This window comes from Ambystoma mexicanum, chromosome 12 (assembly GCF_040938575.1).
Source record: "Ambystoma mexicanum isolate Mex_15411 chromosome 12, UKY_AmexF1_1, whole genome shotgun sequence".
Lineage (NCBI taxonomy): Eukaryota > Metazoa > Chordata > Amphibia > Caudata > Ambystomatidae > Ambystoma > Ambystoma mexicanum.
Genome location: NC_090936.1, coordinates 168,532,373 through 168,551,777, shown reverse-complemented (window position 1 = coordinate 168,551,777; position 19,405 = coordinate 168,532,373). Strand labels below are relative to the sequence as shown.

Below are 19,405 nucleotides of genomic sequence, written 5' to 3'. Positions count from 1 at the left end.
CTCGTGGGTGTGGGGGTCCATGGGACATTGTAATGTTTGTTTATGCAATGTTTTCTTTGCAGGTTGGCTGAAGTGGACATGTGGGTGGGGGGTATGGCGTAGGGACTTTAACGCCATGTCACTTGCATCCATTTTGCATTTACAATTACTTGCCATGCATTTTGTTGTTTTGCATTTCGGGGACATGTTGGGGTTTGGCGCAGGGGCTTTAGCGCCATAGAGTTGATGAGGTTGTCCCTTACTGTGGTGTTTTACATGTTGTCCTGCGGTGTTGTTTGTCATGTTCGTAGGGGCATGTTCCCTGGTTATGTGTGGATGATGCCAGTATTTTAAGGGGGCAGTGAGGTGCTGTCTGGCTCATTTTAAGGGGGCAGTGAGGTGCTGTTTAGCGGGCAGTGAGGTGCTGTTTGGGTCATTTTTGGGGGCAGTGAGGTGCTGTCTAGCGGGCAGTGAGGTGCTGTCTGGCTCATTTTAAGGGGGCAGTGAGGTGCTGTCTGGCGGGCAGTAAGGTGCTTTTGGGTTATTTTAGGGGGAAGTGAGGTGCTCTCTAGCGGGCAGTGAAGTGCTGTCTGGGTCATTTTAAGGGGGCAGTGAGGTGCTGTCTAGTGGGCAGTTAGCTGCTGTCTGGGTCATTTTTGGGGGCAGTGAGGTGCTGTATAGCGGGCAGTGGGGTGCTGTCTGGGTTTTTAAGGGTGGTGCGGTGTTCTTTGAGTAAGTTATGGGGACAGTGTTGTGTTGTTATGGAATTCAGGGCTAGACCACCTGGTGCGTTATTGGTGCACTGTGCAGCTCTCCTATCTGTCTCTCTCTCCTCTGATACTCCCATGACACTATCTCCCCTATCTATTCTAACTGCTACTCTATCACCTATCCTATCTCCCTCATGAAGTCTGGAAGAAAAAAAATTAAAAGATCTTTCCTGGACTCTAACCCAGGCCTACCTATTGTTGACACCTACGTCAACGTTTCTTCCAGGCAGAGTTTTACTGGCATTTTTTTTTCTGTCCCCTCTCCTAACCTATGGACCCCTAACAGGTCTCCACTCTCTTCTCCTCACCCATCAATGGTGGCACTAGATGGTAAGTACTCTTGGCTTACTTCTCATCCTCTATGTGCATCATAAATGTCTGTCACAATGGCACTATCATGGCTCAAGGTTCTCAACCTACTCTTCTCCTTCTCGATTGGCGCCTGCCCTCTTTCATTAACTTACCCCTTCTCCTTCCTCCTTTCCTCTCAGCTCTACACCACCACTGACAGGAGTATCATGCCCCTGTACCCCTCCTCAAAAAATGTTCAAAGGTGGAAGCTTCACTTAGTTACTCTGAACACTTGTTCTACTGTCAAACACTCCTCTGACATCTGTCTCCTTCTTGAAGACTTTGACCTTGACATCGTCGCCCTTACTGGGACGTGGTTCAATACCAGCTTTGTCAATGCTCTTGACACTCTCCTTACTGAGGTATACAAAAATTCTCTCCAAACCCAAGCCCAACCGGCCCAGAGGTGGAGTGGCCCTGATTTTCCCTGAGTGGGTCCCTGCCTCCATCATACCTACTCAATCTTACTCCTCCTTTGAATGCCTCATCTGCAGGCTCACGGTCTGTTCTACTCTCTCACTCACTTTAACACCCATCTACAGGATCCCAGGCTGTATCTCTTCCTTCCACTCTGAATGGGCTGACCTCACCTCCTCCCCTTTACCTCTTCCCTGAAAATCCTCCTCCTCAGAGACTTCAACATCCACCTCACAGTTCTGCAACCTCTGTGACTCTCTTTCTCTTACTAGTCTTCCCTCTGGTCCGACCCACACTGCCAGACACTCTGTATACCTTCATCTACAGAGACATCCCTATCTCTAACCCAATAACCACCCCCCCTCTCCTGGTCCGACCACTCTATCTTCTCCTCCGACTTGGAGCCCCTTGGCCTGTTGTCTGAGCCTCCCCCTGTACTGCCAGCCTCCTTCGCCGGCATTCGACCGATGAAGCGAGTGACAGAAACCGTCTTTGCTTCCACGTTCATCCCCCCTCCTTCCGGCTCCCCATCTGAGTCTGTCCTTGATAACCTTCACCTCTCCATCTCCAACACCCTTGGCCCTGTTAAGAGGATCTGTCTGAAGCCTGCCTCGAAGTGCAACAGCTGGTATGACTCTGATCTAGCATCCCTGAAATACAAGTGCAAAGTTGCTGAACGGAAGTGGCAGACCTCTGACAAACTGGCCTGTCGGCTGCTCCAAAGGCAATATTGTTTCACCATCTGTTCCAAGAAAAGGACCCACATCCAAGCCTGCATCTCTGGAGCCACTAACAACACGGCTGAACTTTTCAAAATCTGCAAGGAAATCACCAATCTCGCAGTCTTCTCCTCTTTCTTTCCGAGGCTCTTTGCACCGCTCTGGCCTCCCATTTCTCATCTAAAACTCTGGACATTCTGTCCTCACTTTACACCACCCCGACACCGAATCCTGCTCCAGCTCACCAGCCTCCCTTGGCGCCCCTTCCTCATCACTTTATTCTCTCCTGCCCATAACCCCGATGAGGTCTCTAAAGTTGTCCCCTCAGTGAAGGTCTCATCCAAACAGGTGCACCCCTGCGGTTTTAGGACCATTAATGACAACATCTCCTCTCTCAGCCCAGCTATTGATTTCTGTAACCACTCCTTCGCCACTGGCTCTTTCCCTCAAGCACTCCCTTGTGCACTCCCTTGTGCACCCTCTCCTAAAAGGGTTGCCTGCTGACCCCTCCTGCCCAGCTAAGTATTGCCCTATCTTCACTACTGCCTTTCTGGGTAAACTCTTGGAGAAGTTGCTCCTCCCCCAACTGAACCTTCATACTGAACTTGTTGGTTGTCTCCATGATATGATAGTTTATTTATATAGCGCCTGTACACAATGGCCCTCATTACGACCCTGGCGGAAATCGAAAAACGATGGCGGAAATGCAATACCGCCATCGAATAGCGCTCGGTGCGATTATGACCCGTCACCGTAAAGTACGATGCCATTAGCGACACCGTAGTGAACGCCAACGCTAACTGCACCAAGTACGCGCACGCGCGCCATGCCAAACCGTAACTACCACCATGGCGCAATGGTACGCGAATTCTGACCCTAGCGGACATGTACCTAACGCCATCAAGCATGGCGGAAAGTACCATTCCGCCATGGTGAGAAGTACGGCATCGCGAATCAACCGTAAACGGCCCTACTGAGTGCCTGTACACCACTCCCTGGCCACATTGCACAACTCCCCGTAGGTGCAATGAAGTCACACAATGCAACCAGTGAAATGTACAAGTCACCCATGCATGCCAACGAACAAATTAATCCAGGGGCTCCAAGTGCCTTGTGAGTGTCCATCCATATTCGCCATGGCACCATTGCCGCACTGATGCAGCACAGGCATGTGAAGGTTCAAGTACAGCAACATGAACTGAAATATGAGACAAACACAAACAGGCCCCCCATCGCTTGACACCAGTGTAAGGCAACATTCAAAGCAGTATCTTGAGTGAGACTGCACCAGCCCTGTACTCCTGCCAGTAAACAAACCAACCATCAGCATAAGCAAGTACCACACAAGTTGGCAGAGTGACTGAGCAGCCAGGCTCATCTCAAGAGGGGACAATGGGAGCTGCAGGGCACACATGGCACGAATACAGAAGCTATTCCAATGGACATGACCTCAGTCTCCCTCCAAGAAACACACGCAAACACAGGCACCTGTGACCAGCCATATTCTGATAATCACATCATTCCACCAATCCACCTGGCTGACCGGCATCTGTTACACAAAAGCTAATCCCCCGCCCATGAGCATGACATCATTAAAACAGTCATAATGGTAGCCCCTATCCCTGACCACACTGGGCTTCGTAGGCAAACGCGGCCAGTACAGTACCACGCAACCAGAACCAGAAGCCGGAACCCAATGCAGATCTCCTCACAATACATCGCACCACAAATAGGAATATGCTACATTACTTGGAAAGAAGAACGCTACACGGTCAATATCAGAATAGAAATTTAATGCACCACAAAATCACAAAGCCCATACAGCCATTAGGTCATGAACCCCAAAATACATTTCATCATTGTGGGCTGCATCCGCAATAAATGACCAGCTTCTTCTTGTGTGACGCCCTGTTCCTCCATGGTACACAGGGGCTACATTCACGTTCAAAAAGGCAACATGGAAGCGCCTAGAACCGCAGGGCCGTCCCATTAGGTAGGCACCAATCCAGCTGAAGGGTCGAAATGTTGCTCCTAGCCACTAGAACTGCGTAAGGGCATGTGGCCCATTGTCGATCGTCCCATAAGATCGTAATGGTGCTCCACTGATTAACTCGAAGCAGCAGGTGTCGGGAGTAAAGGCCATCTGCAGGAGTGGCATACAGATGGCAGCGGCAAAAGGGGAGGAGATACCTCCAAATGAAATGAAAAAGAATAGTATGGGCATCAGAACTTGATTTGTATTACTCACTTCAATCACCACACTAAATCCACAGCCATATGCATGCTAGCCCACTCCAAAGGATTATTCCCACCTAAAAATCACCTGCGAATCATAACTATGAAAATCGAGGTGAAAACACTATTACAAACGAGTGTTGGTGTGCATGCGTCTGTCAAAACAGAATCCATTCGATGGGATTAGTAACGTGCATAGACACAAGTGTCTGAAGGCGCGTCGAGACAGGGAGGGTTCAACAAGGGCAGATAGACGATGGTCCCACTATGGCAGCTCTGCATCACATAGCGCAGGGGAGGCGGATAGATCCCAAAAAGCCCTGTAAATGGCAAACTCTCCATCAAATCATCTGTCCATGCATCCATACATCATTCCCTCATCCCGGTATGAAAACGCCTGATTATGTACTCACATAACATGTGAATTTTCCATTGAGTCCGTGCGTAATGCAGTCTGCAAAATCCACTGTGCTCCAGGCAGGAATTCCAGTGTTGTGAAGTAACATGTATTTGGGAACGTCCTGCCTTATCGTCCACTACGCCATTGTGCATCCCATACTATTCATATCAATCATTGCATTCTCGCCATGGCCCCTGTCCCAAGGACATTAAACAATAGAACGTTATATTTGCAGTCAGACCTGTGGGCGTCTCCTCACCGCTAGCTGAAGACCGAAAGCGCCGTCCTTCGAATTCCTCATTTGCAACATCACGTCGAAAAGGCATCTGTGACTGCTTGAAATCACAAATCCATCCATGTAGTGCGGCAATGTGTGAAAATGCAAAGTGGCTTCACTCACAAATGGGACGCCCCGCCCGTCGGTGAACCGCGGTACAGTGCTGCATGAGGGTCCACCGTTAATCGAGTACTACATTCCACTGACCCTTCACAAGTTTGTTCGCGACTGCAAAGATAGTCTGTGAAACAATGGGACCATAGCAGAATGAACATATGAACCAATATTTCACTGCCATCGGGATCAAATACATGATTGTAATAGCAAGATGCCATGCGTCGAATTGCAGTGTTGTGTGCGGGACGTGCTCGCCCAAAGGGGATTGCAGCTTGCGCAGGTGGAATGAATCACCACAGGTGGAGGCAATACAGCTTGAAAACACATAAATTGCACACCCAACCCCCTCCCACAACCACACCCACTCCAAAATGCTACCGGCAGGACTAGCGATGTTGGCCCTGGGGGACCTGATAGCACTGCAAGTACTCCAACTTCAAGAAGAAGACGAACACCAACTACTACAACAACCGGCCGCACAGAGGAGACGCAGGAGGAGGAGGAGGGCAAGGCAGGCCCAGCAAGGCCCGCCAGCACAGTCACTACCACCACGCAGGCAGCCCGCAATCCCACGCCTCTGAGCACATCCGTTCGACCTCACGGATGAGCAGATCCACACCCTCTACCGTTTGGACCGGGACACCATAACCGCCATTGTGGACATGACACAGGCTGACCTTGTCAGCATGATAGATAGCCCAACCGCCATTCCACCCCTACTGAAGGTGGTGTCTGTACTCCACTTCCTGGCCACAGGCACCTACCAGCACACAGTCGGACAGTTGCATGGCATTTCACAGCCATTGTTCTCACGGACACTATTGCAAGTGCTCGATGCCCTCCTGAAGCACGCAGACGACTACATCTCTCTACCACGCTCGGAGCAGGAAATTACGAACACAAAAGTGGGATTCCATGCACTTGGCGGCATACCGGGTTGCATTGGTGCCATCGACTGCACCCATGTGGAATTGGTCGTCCCACATGCCATGGAGGCCCAGTACCGCAACCGAAAACAATTTCATTCTCTGAATGTACAAATGGTGTGTGACTCCAACAGGATCATTACACATTGTTGTGCACGATTTCCAGGATCAACCCATGATTCTATGGTCTTGAGGAACTCTAAAATACCACGCTACATGGAGCGACACGCAGGGAACAGATCCTGGCTACTCGGTGAGTCTCATTTCATGCATGATAATGTGGGGTATGTGATGCAGCAATGACCTGGCAGGAAGGGGGGGGGGGGCCTACGTAGCAATGTCATTCCACAAACATCCTTTATTGTCCACGTACAGGTGATGCCGGGTATCCACTGAAGAGATGGCTCCTTACACCACTCCGGAACCCACAGAACCAGCCTGAGGAGGACTACAACCATGCCCACTCACGTACCCGTGTAGTCATAGAACAGGCATTCGGCCTACTGAAGACTCGTTTCCGCTGCCTCAGCAGGTCTGGCGGGGCACTCCTGTACCGCCATGTGAAGGTTGCAAAGATGGTCATGGCATGTGTCATGCTTCACAACATGTGCGTACGTAGAAATGTGCCCATGCCCCCTGACGCAGAACTGCAAGCACCTGAAGATGGTCATGATGAGGGTGGGGATGTGGCAGCACCTCAAGGAGTCTGCGAGGCACAGGAGGGCCGTGACATTCGTCAGATTCTCATTGATTCATGCTTCTAGCACTCACGCCTGGTGGCTGATACATGGACACTGGACTTGTGGCACTGTGTGTGTCTGGAACATGCACAATATGAACTGTACGCCTATAAAGGCCTCGTACACAAAGATCAATGTCCACACATCTCATTGGATGATCGTGCATTGTTTATAGCATATGTGAAATTATGTTACACACCCCATCGACCCGCCACCCAAGTGAGCCCAACACACCCCCTCCACCCTCCTACCTCCCCCCCGAACACCAGTGTCCGAAGATGCTCATAGTCAGTGGGCAGACGCTATTGCAAGCCCCCTCTCCGGGTATCAGGGGCACCCCTGCCTGTGGAGCGCAGGTTCCTCCCAGATCTACGTTGGGGGCTGCCCTGGACGGAACTTGCAACGGATGATGTCTCTGCCTGCTCACGTCCATGCATGTCCCTAAGGGTTTGTGAGAGCTCAGTGAGCAGACGGCGCACAGCGGCAAGTTCAGCACATACGTCTTTGGACGTCGCATGCAGTTCCCCCCTCAGGCTCTCGGTGCTTCTCTCCATTTGTACTCTCAGGCTCTCGGTGCTTCTCTCCATTTCTGCCCTAAGTGTCTCAGTTGATGTTTCTATGGCTGCCTTAGTAGCCCCACATTCATCAGCATGGTCCTTGAGGAGCGTGGCCAGTTGCTGCTGTTGCACGATCACCTGGTCGAGGGACTGTTGCCTCTGCTGTGCCATGGCCATTTGCGGTGGTGTCACAGAGGGGCTGGTCACCTCATGTTGCCTTGCCACAGGGCTTGTGGGGGATGGCCAGTCGTCGTCTTGTGGGTGCCCCTGCGTGGTATCCTCATGGTGTACGGGATGAAACAGACAGGGGGATTGAGACAGGTCATGGATGGATCTTACTTCGACATCCCCGTTTTCTGTGTCGGAGCATGCTGCCATTAATGCAGTGTCACCTATGGTGCTGCTGCCACCAGAAGCAGTGCCTTCTGTGGCATCCATTGGGGGGACCAGTGGTGGTGCTGTTGTGGGCATGCTGGCTGCTGGGGTGCCTGTTGGAGTTCCCTCCTGTGTGCTGCCACTTGATTTGTGCTGCTGCCGTGTCTTGATGCGTGCAGCTGAGGTGGAGGGTCTTTGGCCGTTGGTCTTGGCCCTCTTTGCAGGTGTGCTGGTAGGGGTGTCCTGGAGCTCGTCATTTGAATCGGACCCTGTGGTGGAGTAAAGGAGGGCGAGCGTTATTAATGGGTCTGTTGAAATTGGAATGGCAATGTATCACATGCATTGGGGTGGTACCTGAGGGTGATTTGGGTCGGGGCCTAGGAGGTGGTTTCATTTTTGTGTGGATTGAGGATGCAGTTGTTTTGCAGCCTGCAGTTAGGGTGTGCCTGCTGCACGTGTAGATGGTGTTTTTAGGATTTTTAATTATTTATGTATTTAATGTGAGTTTTAAAGTGTGCTATCTGGCCGATGTATGTGGACGCTCTCCTGGACATGTGTTACTGTTGGACTATGTGGACACATGGTACTTCACATGATTGGACATTGTGGATTTAGCATTGTTTAATTTGGCCCACCTACCTGATTCTTCGGATGTCTGCACTCCTTTCTCCATCCCTCCGACTCCCTCTATACTCTCCATTCCAATGGTGGAGGCACAGATTTCTTCCCAGGGGGTCAACTTGATGGGTGATTCCGATCCTCCCCCGGTAGCTGTGGCAATGTTTCGGTTGGCAGAAAGTATGCTACGGACACGGATCCGCAGGTCGTCCCATCGCTTTCTGCATTGCTGTGGGTTGCGGGGTGCGGTCCCCACCGCACTTACCCGCTGTGCCACCAGGGCCCACATGGCCTTCTTGTTCGCAAGTGCCGTCCTGGTCATTTGCGTCGAGAAGACGACGGCAGCATTCTCCTGGAGGGTCTCTGTGAGCACGGTGAGTTCCTCGCGGGAGAAGTGGACCTGCCGCTTGCGGTCGCACGCTTTTTTCGCTACTTTTCCCATTTTTATTGCTTTCACTAGGGTGGAAGACGGGTTGGGATGTGTCTCAGGGTAGTGTTTTTAATGGTTGTGTGGGAATTCTGATTTTATAGGTGTACGGCGTGCTGTTTCCCGTTCCGGGACCATGTTTTTGCTTCCGTTTCCGTATATTTACGGTCACCGTACTTTCCGATTGCCGCTCATTACGGTGACCGCTAAGATGGGTGGCGGAATTGCACCTTGGGCGCCGTACGACGGCGGTGAGGGGCGTTTTGGGGTCATTTCCGCCATCGCGGAATTTGCACTTCCGCCATGGCATAGTGCTCGTGCCCGATGGGTCGGAATTAGCCGCACTTTGCTCCGTCGTGCAATGGCAGAAACGCTATTTACGCTATGGCGGTCAGGTCAGTCACTTTCCGCCAGGGTCGTAATGAGGGCCAATGTGTTTTATGACCATGAATCTGGATTATGGACATCCACAGGCACAGAAACTGCTCTCCTGAATACCTGTGAAGACATGCTCGCAAATCTTGATGCTAACTCTCCTGCTGTTCTCATTCTTTTTGATCTCTCCTCTGCCTTTGACACGGTAAACCATTCTATGTCATAAAACGGCTCTGCGATTCCCTTGGCATCACTGATCGGCACTGGGTTGGCTGACTTTTTCTCACTAACCGTCCTTTTCAGCTGCAACTGGGCACTTTCTCCTCCACCACTTCACTATCTATGGCATCACCCAGGGCTCCATCCTATCGCTGTGGCTCTTCAATATCTATCTCGCCCCTCTTGCTCACCTGATCTTCTTCTCTCCTCATTTCCAGTGTTATGCTGATGACACACAGCTTTCCTTCAGGCTCCCTTCTACTACCACATCCTCCTCCTCCTCCTCCTCCTCCCTTATCCCTGATTGTCTGGCCGCCATCCAGACATGATGTACAGCTACCGATCTTTGTCTTACTGCCAATAAGACGGAGATCCTTCTCATTGGGACACCAGTGCCCCGTTTCCCCTCCTACCCTCTGGCTACCCTTCCATCGCCATCCTGTGAGGCCAAAAACCTTGGAGTCATCATCGACTCTGCTCTCTCCTTCGCCCCTCACATCTTGGGCCTTGCCAAGAAGGCCGACTTCCAGCTTCACCTCCTTAGAGGCATTCTCCCTTTCCCCAGCAGCTCAACGTCTCCAGAGCGTTGGTCCTCTCTAGGATGGACTACTGCAATCTCCCCCTTTCCTCTCTACGCCTCTTCCAACTAATCCAGAATAGGGCTACAAGTCTTATCCTTGGCCTCAAGCCCAGGGACTGTATCTCTCCGGCCCTAATATCTCTCCACTGGCTCCCGGTGGCCGCGAGGATCAAATGTATGACCCTCTGCATCATCCACAAGGCCTCCTGGGGCCTGGGACCATGCTATCTCCAACTTTGCCTCCCTAAACACCTCCCTACTAGAGCCCTCTGCTCCTCTAACTCCAACTCTCTGCTTGTCAAATGCTTCTCCAAGCAGAGAATGGAGGTAGGGGGGGCAGGTCTCTGTCTTTGGCTGGTGCCTCTTTGGAACAGCCATCCTGCTTCTCTCAGATTTGAGCCGGAACTCCTTAAGTTCTGGAAACTTCTCAAAATTCTCCTTTCCTCTGCCTCGTTCCCTCCCTATCACCCCACTGCTGCTGAGACTGGTGGCGTGATCCTTCAAGAATCACACAGGTTACTTACCAGGTCCTCCACCCAGTCGACACCAGCACCCCGCACCTCTCAGCACTACCCTTGCAGGCCGCCAGCCTGGCGGCTGTACATCGCTCCCATGGGGTTTCTCCGCCCTAGCACTTAGCCAGTGGCCTCCTCCCTTTGCTCCCCTTGGCACTTCACTCCCGTGCCCCCACCAGCACTTGTCCTTACTTGTCGCCTCCTCTTCCACCCCTCCCTTTCCTTTCTCCGGCACTCCTCTTCACTGCATTTGCACGTCTGAATGCCACAGGGCATAGTAAGACCACGATTGTATATTCACTATTTTTTCCTCACCTTGTTCCCTGCCTACTTTGCCTTGTGGTGCCTCAAAACACAATTCTGTTGTATAGGCGCCTTACAAATGCCCAATAAAATAAAACCTACTAAAAACTACACCTACTAATAACTAGCAAAGCCATGTTGCCACTCAGCATTGAGTCCGTTTTTGTAAAGATATACAAGAAAATCTGATTGTGGTTGACACCATCAACCCCTTACGTTGCATCAGTGGAAGACTTTAACCACATACGCTTAATCAAGCAAAATGTACTACACTTTCTTTGTTTATTGTATACATATGATCTAATAAAGACTGTATACACACTTCAACCACATTACCAAAGAAAAGGAAATCAAAATGTGTTTTTGCATTTTACAATCTAAATAGACAATAACGAAAAGGACAACACATAACATAAGCTTATTCAATATATCAAATACCACATCAGAAACAATATAATAAATTAAGTTAAAATATCTCCACTTTCATATTGCATGTCAGATAGAGTAGGGCGGAGAGTAATGACATCCCAGAACAGTCAGTACAAGAATGACATCGCTATGCATTCTATCTTCTGTGTGAAGTCACTTGCAATGTATATTTAGAGAATGTGTTGTCTGGTGCTGAAACTTTGGACTCCAATCACAATGAAATCGATCGAATTTTAGATTGTGAAAAGTTAAAAGCGTGCTGTAGTGTCGTCATTTCCCGAGAATACATATTTACATAACTAGCATAAACTACCATGTGACAGTCAGTTTTACACAACCCACAGTGACTGCTATCCAGATTATACTGTAAAAAAGTCGGTGTGTAGCTGAGCACTGCTTAGCCTGCTTCCCGACAATACCGATTGCAGGTGGAAGTAAACGAACCGACTGAGTTTGAAGCCTTTGACACAGGAAAAAGTGGACTTAAGAAGGGAATAATTGAAGAAAGCCTAATATGTTCTGGCACGTCAATTATGGATGCCAGCTCGGTGCACACGTTCACAGCTGGAGCTAGTCTCCATCTGTCAGAACAATTGTCTGTCCTCTGTACTTCAGGCACCCGTCCGGAGCAGTCAGATGCCAATTTAGTTATAAATAACTAATCAACTAATTATAATGCTGCTGTGCCACCAGCCTCCTAGTGGCGTTCTGCCTTATCGACATGTAATCTTGCCATTGCAGCTAGGCGTGGTCAAGTAATTCACCCGTCGCTACGAGTCGGCGTGGGGACCTGCGTGCAGATGTTATTCGGCGCAGTGTCGCGTGCTCAAAGGCGGCGGATTACATCCCTTTAAAGCCAGCCGCGCACATTTACTTAAATAAACGTGTTTTAGTCCCAGAGGACCAATAGGAGGAGAATACGATACTGCCGGGTCGCAGGCACTCGCGCGGGACCTTTCTTTGAAGTACGATTACTTCATGTTTGCCTTTGCGGGTGTGCTTTATGATGAACGACTTTATAGAAATTACATTAGAGAATGATCAAAGATCTATTAACCATAGATGCCACGAATAAAAAAATAAAGCGTGCCGGCTACAAAGGATGCAGGAATTTGAATGATTTGCTTTGTAGCAAATCCGTTTAATCTACTGCAAGAACGAAATCCTATAAAGCATCTTGGTTCCGCAGTGCCGCCTGTTGATCAAGGCCAGGGTGCAGGCATTTCATGCATGCCAAGCATGCAGAGCGGGTTTACACAGCAGCCACCCAATGCCACCCGAAGCAAATGGCGAACGCGTGGCGGAGACTGGCAGTCTAACTGCCGGGCTGCAAGAGGAGCAATGTTGCTCAGCACTATGGGGGACGAGAGTAATGGGGGGCGGGGGGGAATGGGAGAGAAAGAGTGCAGGGAAAGCGGGCGGGGCGGGCAATAGAGACCAATGGCCTTATCACAAAGCGTTTTTCAATGGGATTTTCCCCCACTGAAAAATGCTTCAGAGTACTAAGGAGAGAGAGCTATCGCTCATGAACGTTTCAATGTCTTCGGGAATGTGATCACCCGGTAAACTGGATTTTTTTAGCTGGAATAAATACTAAAATGCGGAAAGGGGTGTAAACCCGTGTGTACACTACCATGATTGCAGCCCAGCCGGCAGATGCAGGGGGTGGGTCTGGCGTGGCTCAAAGCTCTGCCGCCGCCTGTCACAGTAACTTCAACTGGACCGTGCCCAGGACTACTGCAGCTGGGCGCCAGCCTCGCCATGAGGAGGAGCAGGCGATGCCTCTTGTAGAAGCACCTCCAGCCGGGTGTGGTCCAGAGCTTGCCGGCCGCCTCACTTTTACTCCCCTCAGTCGCCTCCGTGGTGCTTTGCGCTGCCAACGGCCGCTGCATCTTCACCTCGCAGGGCCGCTTCCTGGCCTGCCAAGGCCCTTCTTCTATCAGCCATGCCGCTAGCCTCTGTTCGCGGTTTAGTGTCAAATCCTTGTGCACTCAGCTGAATTACTCCGGCGAGGTGGAACAGATTCCTTCTGAAATGCGAAATGACCCCGCGGCATTGCTGCCAGTAGCTTCGTCCGAGGCACTTCTGATCGCAGCCCCGGGGGCTTAGGGTGCGAAAGGCGCCCAGCCACGAGAATGCATCGCAGATAATGATAACAATAACAGCCGGAGTGAGCGCCGTCATATGTCTGCTCCTCCTGGTGGTGCCCCCTCACCGGAGGGTCTGCTGCGGGATCAGGCTTGACTACTCCTGGCATGGGGCTGAGGCGCAGGCACGGCCCCTCGCCGGCTCTCCTCCACTCTCTGGCACGGGCCTCTTCTCTGCTGGGAGGCTCAGTAGACGATATTACAAAGAAAGACCCATGACTGTCTGATGCTCTGGCCTGGGAATATTATTGCAGGTGCACATGCTTGTTCCTAAAGCACCGGACACCACTGTCCGCCTCGGATGCTTACTACATCTGTGAGACTGGAGGCATGTTTGGCCCACACTGGCTCTGATGTAAAATGGTGCTGAAATGTATTTATGTGTATCCCATTGAAACACGCTTTGTCAGACTGCCTGTCCCGAACTTTGCACGTGATCACTGCGCTCGTGTTGTCTTGAATAGTTGCTGAAGGCCGATGCAGATTAGGAATAAGTACTTAAATTAAGACATCCTCCTCTGTCCTATAACACAGCCTCACCCTGTTCCATAAAACGACCCCACTCTGCCCTAGAACAGATGCTCGGTAGAGAACACGCAGTTTATTTTCCAAGCAGGTGATCGAAAAAACAGTCGATGAAAATGTATGGGGTTTCAGTTTGAGTCTCAAAATGTGTCAAATGTCACACTGCCAATCGGCAGTGTAGTCCGCAACCGTGATGCCAAACTATTCAGAGACCGGCAATTAAGCCGTAATCTCGAGGCAGTCACGGGAAATCAGATGTGGGTTATACGTCAGCTATGGGTGTCACTGCACCGGGGTATGACACGGCGCACGCCCGTGTCCCTTCTTGCAAACTCCCGAGGTACACTCGAGTCCCCACAGACAGCGTTTCAAAGACCTACAAAGAAGTCGGCCTATGCACTCTTATGGAACAATTTAATGCTAATTGGCCTCGCATAGCATCACTCACCTGCACGATGGTAGTGGACAATCACCAACAGGCGGCTTTTGCATGACATTTCGTTCTCGTTTATAAGGGTGCACTACACTGAAACCTAAAACATACGTCCAAACAGCAGCAGTGGACTGGGGAGCTAGACGCGTATTCACAAGTAACACCAGGGGACATGTCCTACAGTATAAGCGCGGGGAGAGGGGGGTGACAGAAAGACCACACTGAACTCTTTTAGTGAACAGGCAATGTTCTTGATAGGAAGTATAACACCATGCGACAAAAATCTGCATGGGGGTAACTGCTGAAATCGAGTAAACCCAATAATGTCACACACACTGCTGTCCACTTTTCTCATGATACTTCATCATTCACACTTCTTGTGAAAGGGTCAGCAGAGCCAGCAATTGCTGTTCTGCGAGTCCTGGCTTTTAATTCTGTAATTTTGAATGCAGGCAATAGGCGTGTTAAGTGCTGTTTTCACTATATAGATCTTCTAATGCAAATAGTGCAATGCAAATGATGTGAGCTTCGTAGCCAGAACTAGCTTAACAACTAACACCTGACAAGGGGCAACTGGAGATCTCCGTGAACTCAATTATTCCTTTAAACACAACTTTAAATATAAGATCTGTAGGAGGCTGTGTAATCGCTCCCGCGTGTTCGCAAATGTTGGCCACAGGCAGGATTCATCATGCCTGGTGACATGACATCGGCAGGTAAACAGATCGAAGCTTCGTGGGCCGTCCAGGAAAGCGAATAGGCGGTTGGAACGGCGGATTGTAAGCAACGAGCTACTCGTGTCTTGAGGGCAGGTGAAGATCCGCGCGGGGTCTTGCCTTTGAGAGTCAACTGAATAGAAGGCAAACTCGGTGAAGACAGCAAGGAACGCGCATGTGGGCACGCCAGAAGACACAGATAGATAACCACTACTGTTAGCAATACACACACACACTTAGTGATAACTCAAAAATTGTCATCAATCACGGCTTTATGAACCTGCAAGCCGAGCCGCCATGTGTCCATGCGTGTTTCGCCAGCGCGCAAGCCATGCTACTGGAACTGATGCTGTAGCGAAATGCCGCGGACTCTTGGTCCTTACTACGGGCGGACTCCCTTCTGTGCCACTCGCCCATGGTGCCCTGGCGGTCTCTTGGACGTTTTCTGGGTATTATGGCCAGCCCTGTCTTCCAGGATCAGGCAAAGCTGACACCACCAAGGGTCATCGCCGTGTCTCCCACGAACACCCAGAGGCCTGATTCATTGGTTTTTTTTTTGCATGGTGAAAAGTGACTTTGCACTGCCACCAGACACCCTGATTCACGGAGCGGTGCAAAGTGTATTTTTGTAGTGCAAAGTGACTGCACCAGTGCAAATTCAATGCAACGTCAGTGCAGTCACTATGCAATGCGTTACTCGTTCCATGAATCTGGCCCCCGCCCTTAACGCTTGATCAACTCCATTTAAGAATTTTACAACGTGAACCCGGCTCACGAGAAAAACAAAACAGGCATGGGCACAAGACCAGTCCGGGTCCAGTGGCGCTGGAGAAGACGTTCCTTGGCATTTCCAAGACATAAACGCAAACATCAAATAAACGGATCACGCTAAAGTGGCATGTTCAGACCCTTTCTAGGCGCTGTGATAATAGGCTTTGCCATCTCCCCGGTTCCTGAAAAATGGGGGCTGAAACTTCGCAGGGATGAGGATCGCGCCCATGGCTGCATGGGGCAAGGAAGCTCACACATGGGACATGATGCTAAGCTTTTAGCGAAATTGGCGTTCCGGCTCCACTGAATTAGAACGCAAAGTGTGAAAGGAACAATGGATTCCCCAGCCTGAGCTATTGGCATTCCACAATTCTGGGAGTGATGTGCATTTCTTCAGCATTCATCCGCCCTCCTATTGTGCCCGCCCTCTGGTTAGAGTCGCCCTATTTGCCTCTATCGCGATATCCCAGTGGCATTATGATCCCCCTTTCCCCAGAGTCACGCTATATTGGGGGACTCTTTTTTTCCAGAGGGCACCTTGATATGCTAATTTCTGGTGACACCACATTCAATTGGTAAATTATTGAGCCCCTCACCTACTTTTTTAATGACCTGATCCCTGTGAGGGTACATCTATAATGACAGCTTGCAGGTTGTATGCTGCACCCTCGCCCAATAGACCCATTGTATTAAACAGCCCCTCCCACCAGAACATGGTGGCTTAGCTGGCCCTCCCCAGAGAAAAGCACCTTATATTGTCACCTCCCTCCACAGAACGCTCGTTTCCGTTTCATGGCTGACCCTCTGTTATGTAGCGAAGGGTTCACTCTATTATCTGTGCCCATGGTGTCCCTGTACCCTCTGTTCCCTGGTGTTTTTGCTCCTTTCTTCCTATGGGTTCACCCTCTCTTCTGTGCCCATGGTGTTACTCCATACGTCGTGCCCATTTTGCTACCCCCCCTTTCTGTGCCCACGAGTTCACCTGCAATGCTCTACCCATGGCATTACTCCCTCCTCTGGGCCCATGGTGTCATTCACGTTTATGTCCATCGGCACAATCTTTCTTTTGTGCCCATGGTCTCTGTGACAATGTTCTTGCCTTGCTTCTGTGCCCATGGGTTCCCTCTCTCCGCATTGCCCATGCTGTTACTCCCCTCTCAGTGCCCATAATATCAACCTGTCCTCTCTGCCCATGATTATGTTCTCTTCTGTGCCCATGGCAGCCTGTCGTCTGTGCCCATAGCTGCTCTCTGCTCAATGCCCATAGTTTTACCCCTTGTCTGTGCTCAAGGCTGGATTCTCTCCTATGAGCCTATTTTGTTACTCCCTACCCTGTGCCCATGGTGTCAAACTGTCCTCTATGCCCATGGTCACTCTGTCCTCTTTAACCAGGGTGTTACTCTTTCCTCTGTATCCATGGGTTCAATCTCCTTTGTGGCCATAGAAAATACCCGATCACCTTTGTATGTCCTTGGTATCACACACCCTCATTTCTATCCACAGCGTGTCTTTTATGCCCATAGCTTTATCATCTCATCTTCTGCCTTTGCTGGCCTTCACTACAAGCCTTCATCATCAGTACCCAACATATTCCAATCACCTCTGAAAGCAAGTTATTTATGTGTGTGCATTTATATTTATTTGAAGAACACGGATGCCATTTTCGACCAGAAATTACTCATAATAAACACATTTACAGACGGCCGAGGCATTCCCCAGGGGGGTGCCCTTACAACAGCACAAAACGAGAGCAAGGGGTGAGGCAGTTTATGAGGGGCACAGACCACAAACAAAACTAAATACACAAGTAACAGGTGGCTTACCAATGCAACATAATCCTAGGGGCCCAAGTCCTTCAAGGTATAGAAGAGTACTGTACATAACAAATTACGTGATTACAGCACTAGAGGTGACATCAACTCCCCGAGCACAGTGTTACCGCCTCCTACACCCCGTACCCCCTCTCTTTTTTTTAATTACACTGTGCCCTTTGCCAACGGTGCTGGTCCCTCTGAAGTGCCCACGGTGTTACTTTCTTCACTGTACTCTTGGTATAACGCTTCCCTCTATGCCCGCGAGATGATGCACCTGTATCCTGAGGTACCAGAAAGGCACGTGCAGCAGGGGCTGTGGCTGTGTGTGAGTGTGAGAGAGGGAGGGCGCTCATCTTGGAACGGGCCACGCTTGCGCACTTACAGGTAGCCGGTGAGGGCGCTGAGCTCCCGAGGCAGCGCGGAGAGTCCGCGGTCCGAACAGTCCACTCGGAGCAGCGCCCCTTCCTGCTCGCAGTGGCAGGGGGGCGGGCAACCCCGCTCCGGGCCTCGTGCCTGGGCGGGCTGCTGCAGCAGCAGCAGGCAGAGCAGTAGCGGCGTGGCCACGCGGGGCTCCATCATGACTGGCGGTTGAGCGAGCGAGCGCGCGCGCGCGACTCGAGCTGCGCAGTCGGGCTTGGCGCGAGGAGGCTGTGTGCAGCATCTGCCGCCGAGCCCGCTTTAAAAGAGTGAGCTCGGACCCGGCCGTGCGCCGCGTGACGTCAGCGCCAGGCGGCAGCCAACGGCGCCGCCGCTGCCTCCGCCGCCGAGCGGCACTGATGGACAGAGGCGTAAAGGGGCGAAGGGGAGACGGGCGATGAAAGAGAGCAGCGTGAAGGCGACCGCAAAAGTGCGGCCGAGGCATAGAGAGGTGGCCAGGAGGGGCACTCAGGTTAAAAAAAAATGTCTTCAGAATACTTCAGAAAGTTATTACTTCATGCCCTTGGCTGATCTTTGACAGGAAAGAATATGTACATTTGTTATACACGGATCAAGTAAAAGAAATGGGGCGGGGGGACTCATTAACATACCAATTGAATGCAGCGTCGGCAGAAATTACCATATTAAGGTGCCCTCTGAAAAAAAGTGGGGGACTCCTGAAAGCTGTTAATGTTATTTTGTATAATGTTAAAGACCACGGGTCGAAACACGTGTCGCTGTTGGCTGTATAATGGTTATGTTTATGATTTGTATACATTGAATGCCAGAGTGCTGGCTGTTTCAGGAAATTTATGTTTGGCTGTTGGCTGAATATGGAACGTATGTTTTTGCACAACTTTAATGCCAGATTTCTGGCTGTTGCATAACGTTGTCTTATCATTTTGGATTTGCATATTAATACAACCAATAATTAGTGTAAAAACATTTTTCGCATCTTTATTAATTACTTAAATGCGGGCAGCGCAGGTTTCTGGTTAACATCCTATACCTGTTGTTGAACTGGTTGCTATTATTTGGGGGTTGCTGTAACACCTATTCTCGATCAGCTCAAGATTTTCCATTCACTTTTATGAAATGACTCACTCTCAGAAAAAGTGTGGGTCAGGCATATTCAAATCAAGGCACAATTTAAGATTTTGAAGATATTTTGTTATTTTTCTTTCATACTGTGCACTCACCACGGTATAGGACTGAGCTTACATGAGATCGTTTCTTGGTGCCAGGCCTGCAGA

At 50.4% G+C, this 19,405-nt stretch overlaps 1 protein-coding gene across 2 annotated transcripts in view; it reads right to left on the bottom strand.

Annotated features, from left to right (window-relative positions):
- Nucleotides 1-18,373, bottom strand: part of LGR5 (leucine rich repeat containing G protein-coupled receptor 5) — a 2,032,903-nt gene extending 2,014,530 nt beyond the window's left edge. For both annotated transcript variants that reach the window (XM_069628249.1, XM_069628250.1), the window contains exon 1: nt 18,118-18,373. In XM_069628249.1, coding sequence (XP_069484350.1) covers nt 18,118-18,314 — 197 coding nt within the window. In that variant the 5' untranslated portion in view covers nt 18,315-18,373. The remainder of the gene's footprint in view (nt 1-18,117) is intronic.
- Nucleotides 18,374-19,405: the final 1,032 nt, after the last annotated feature.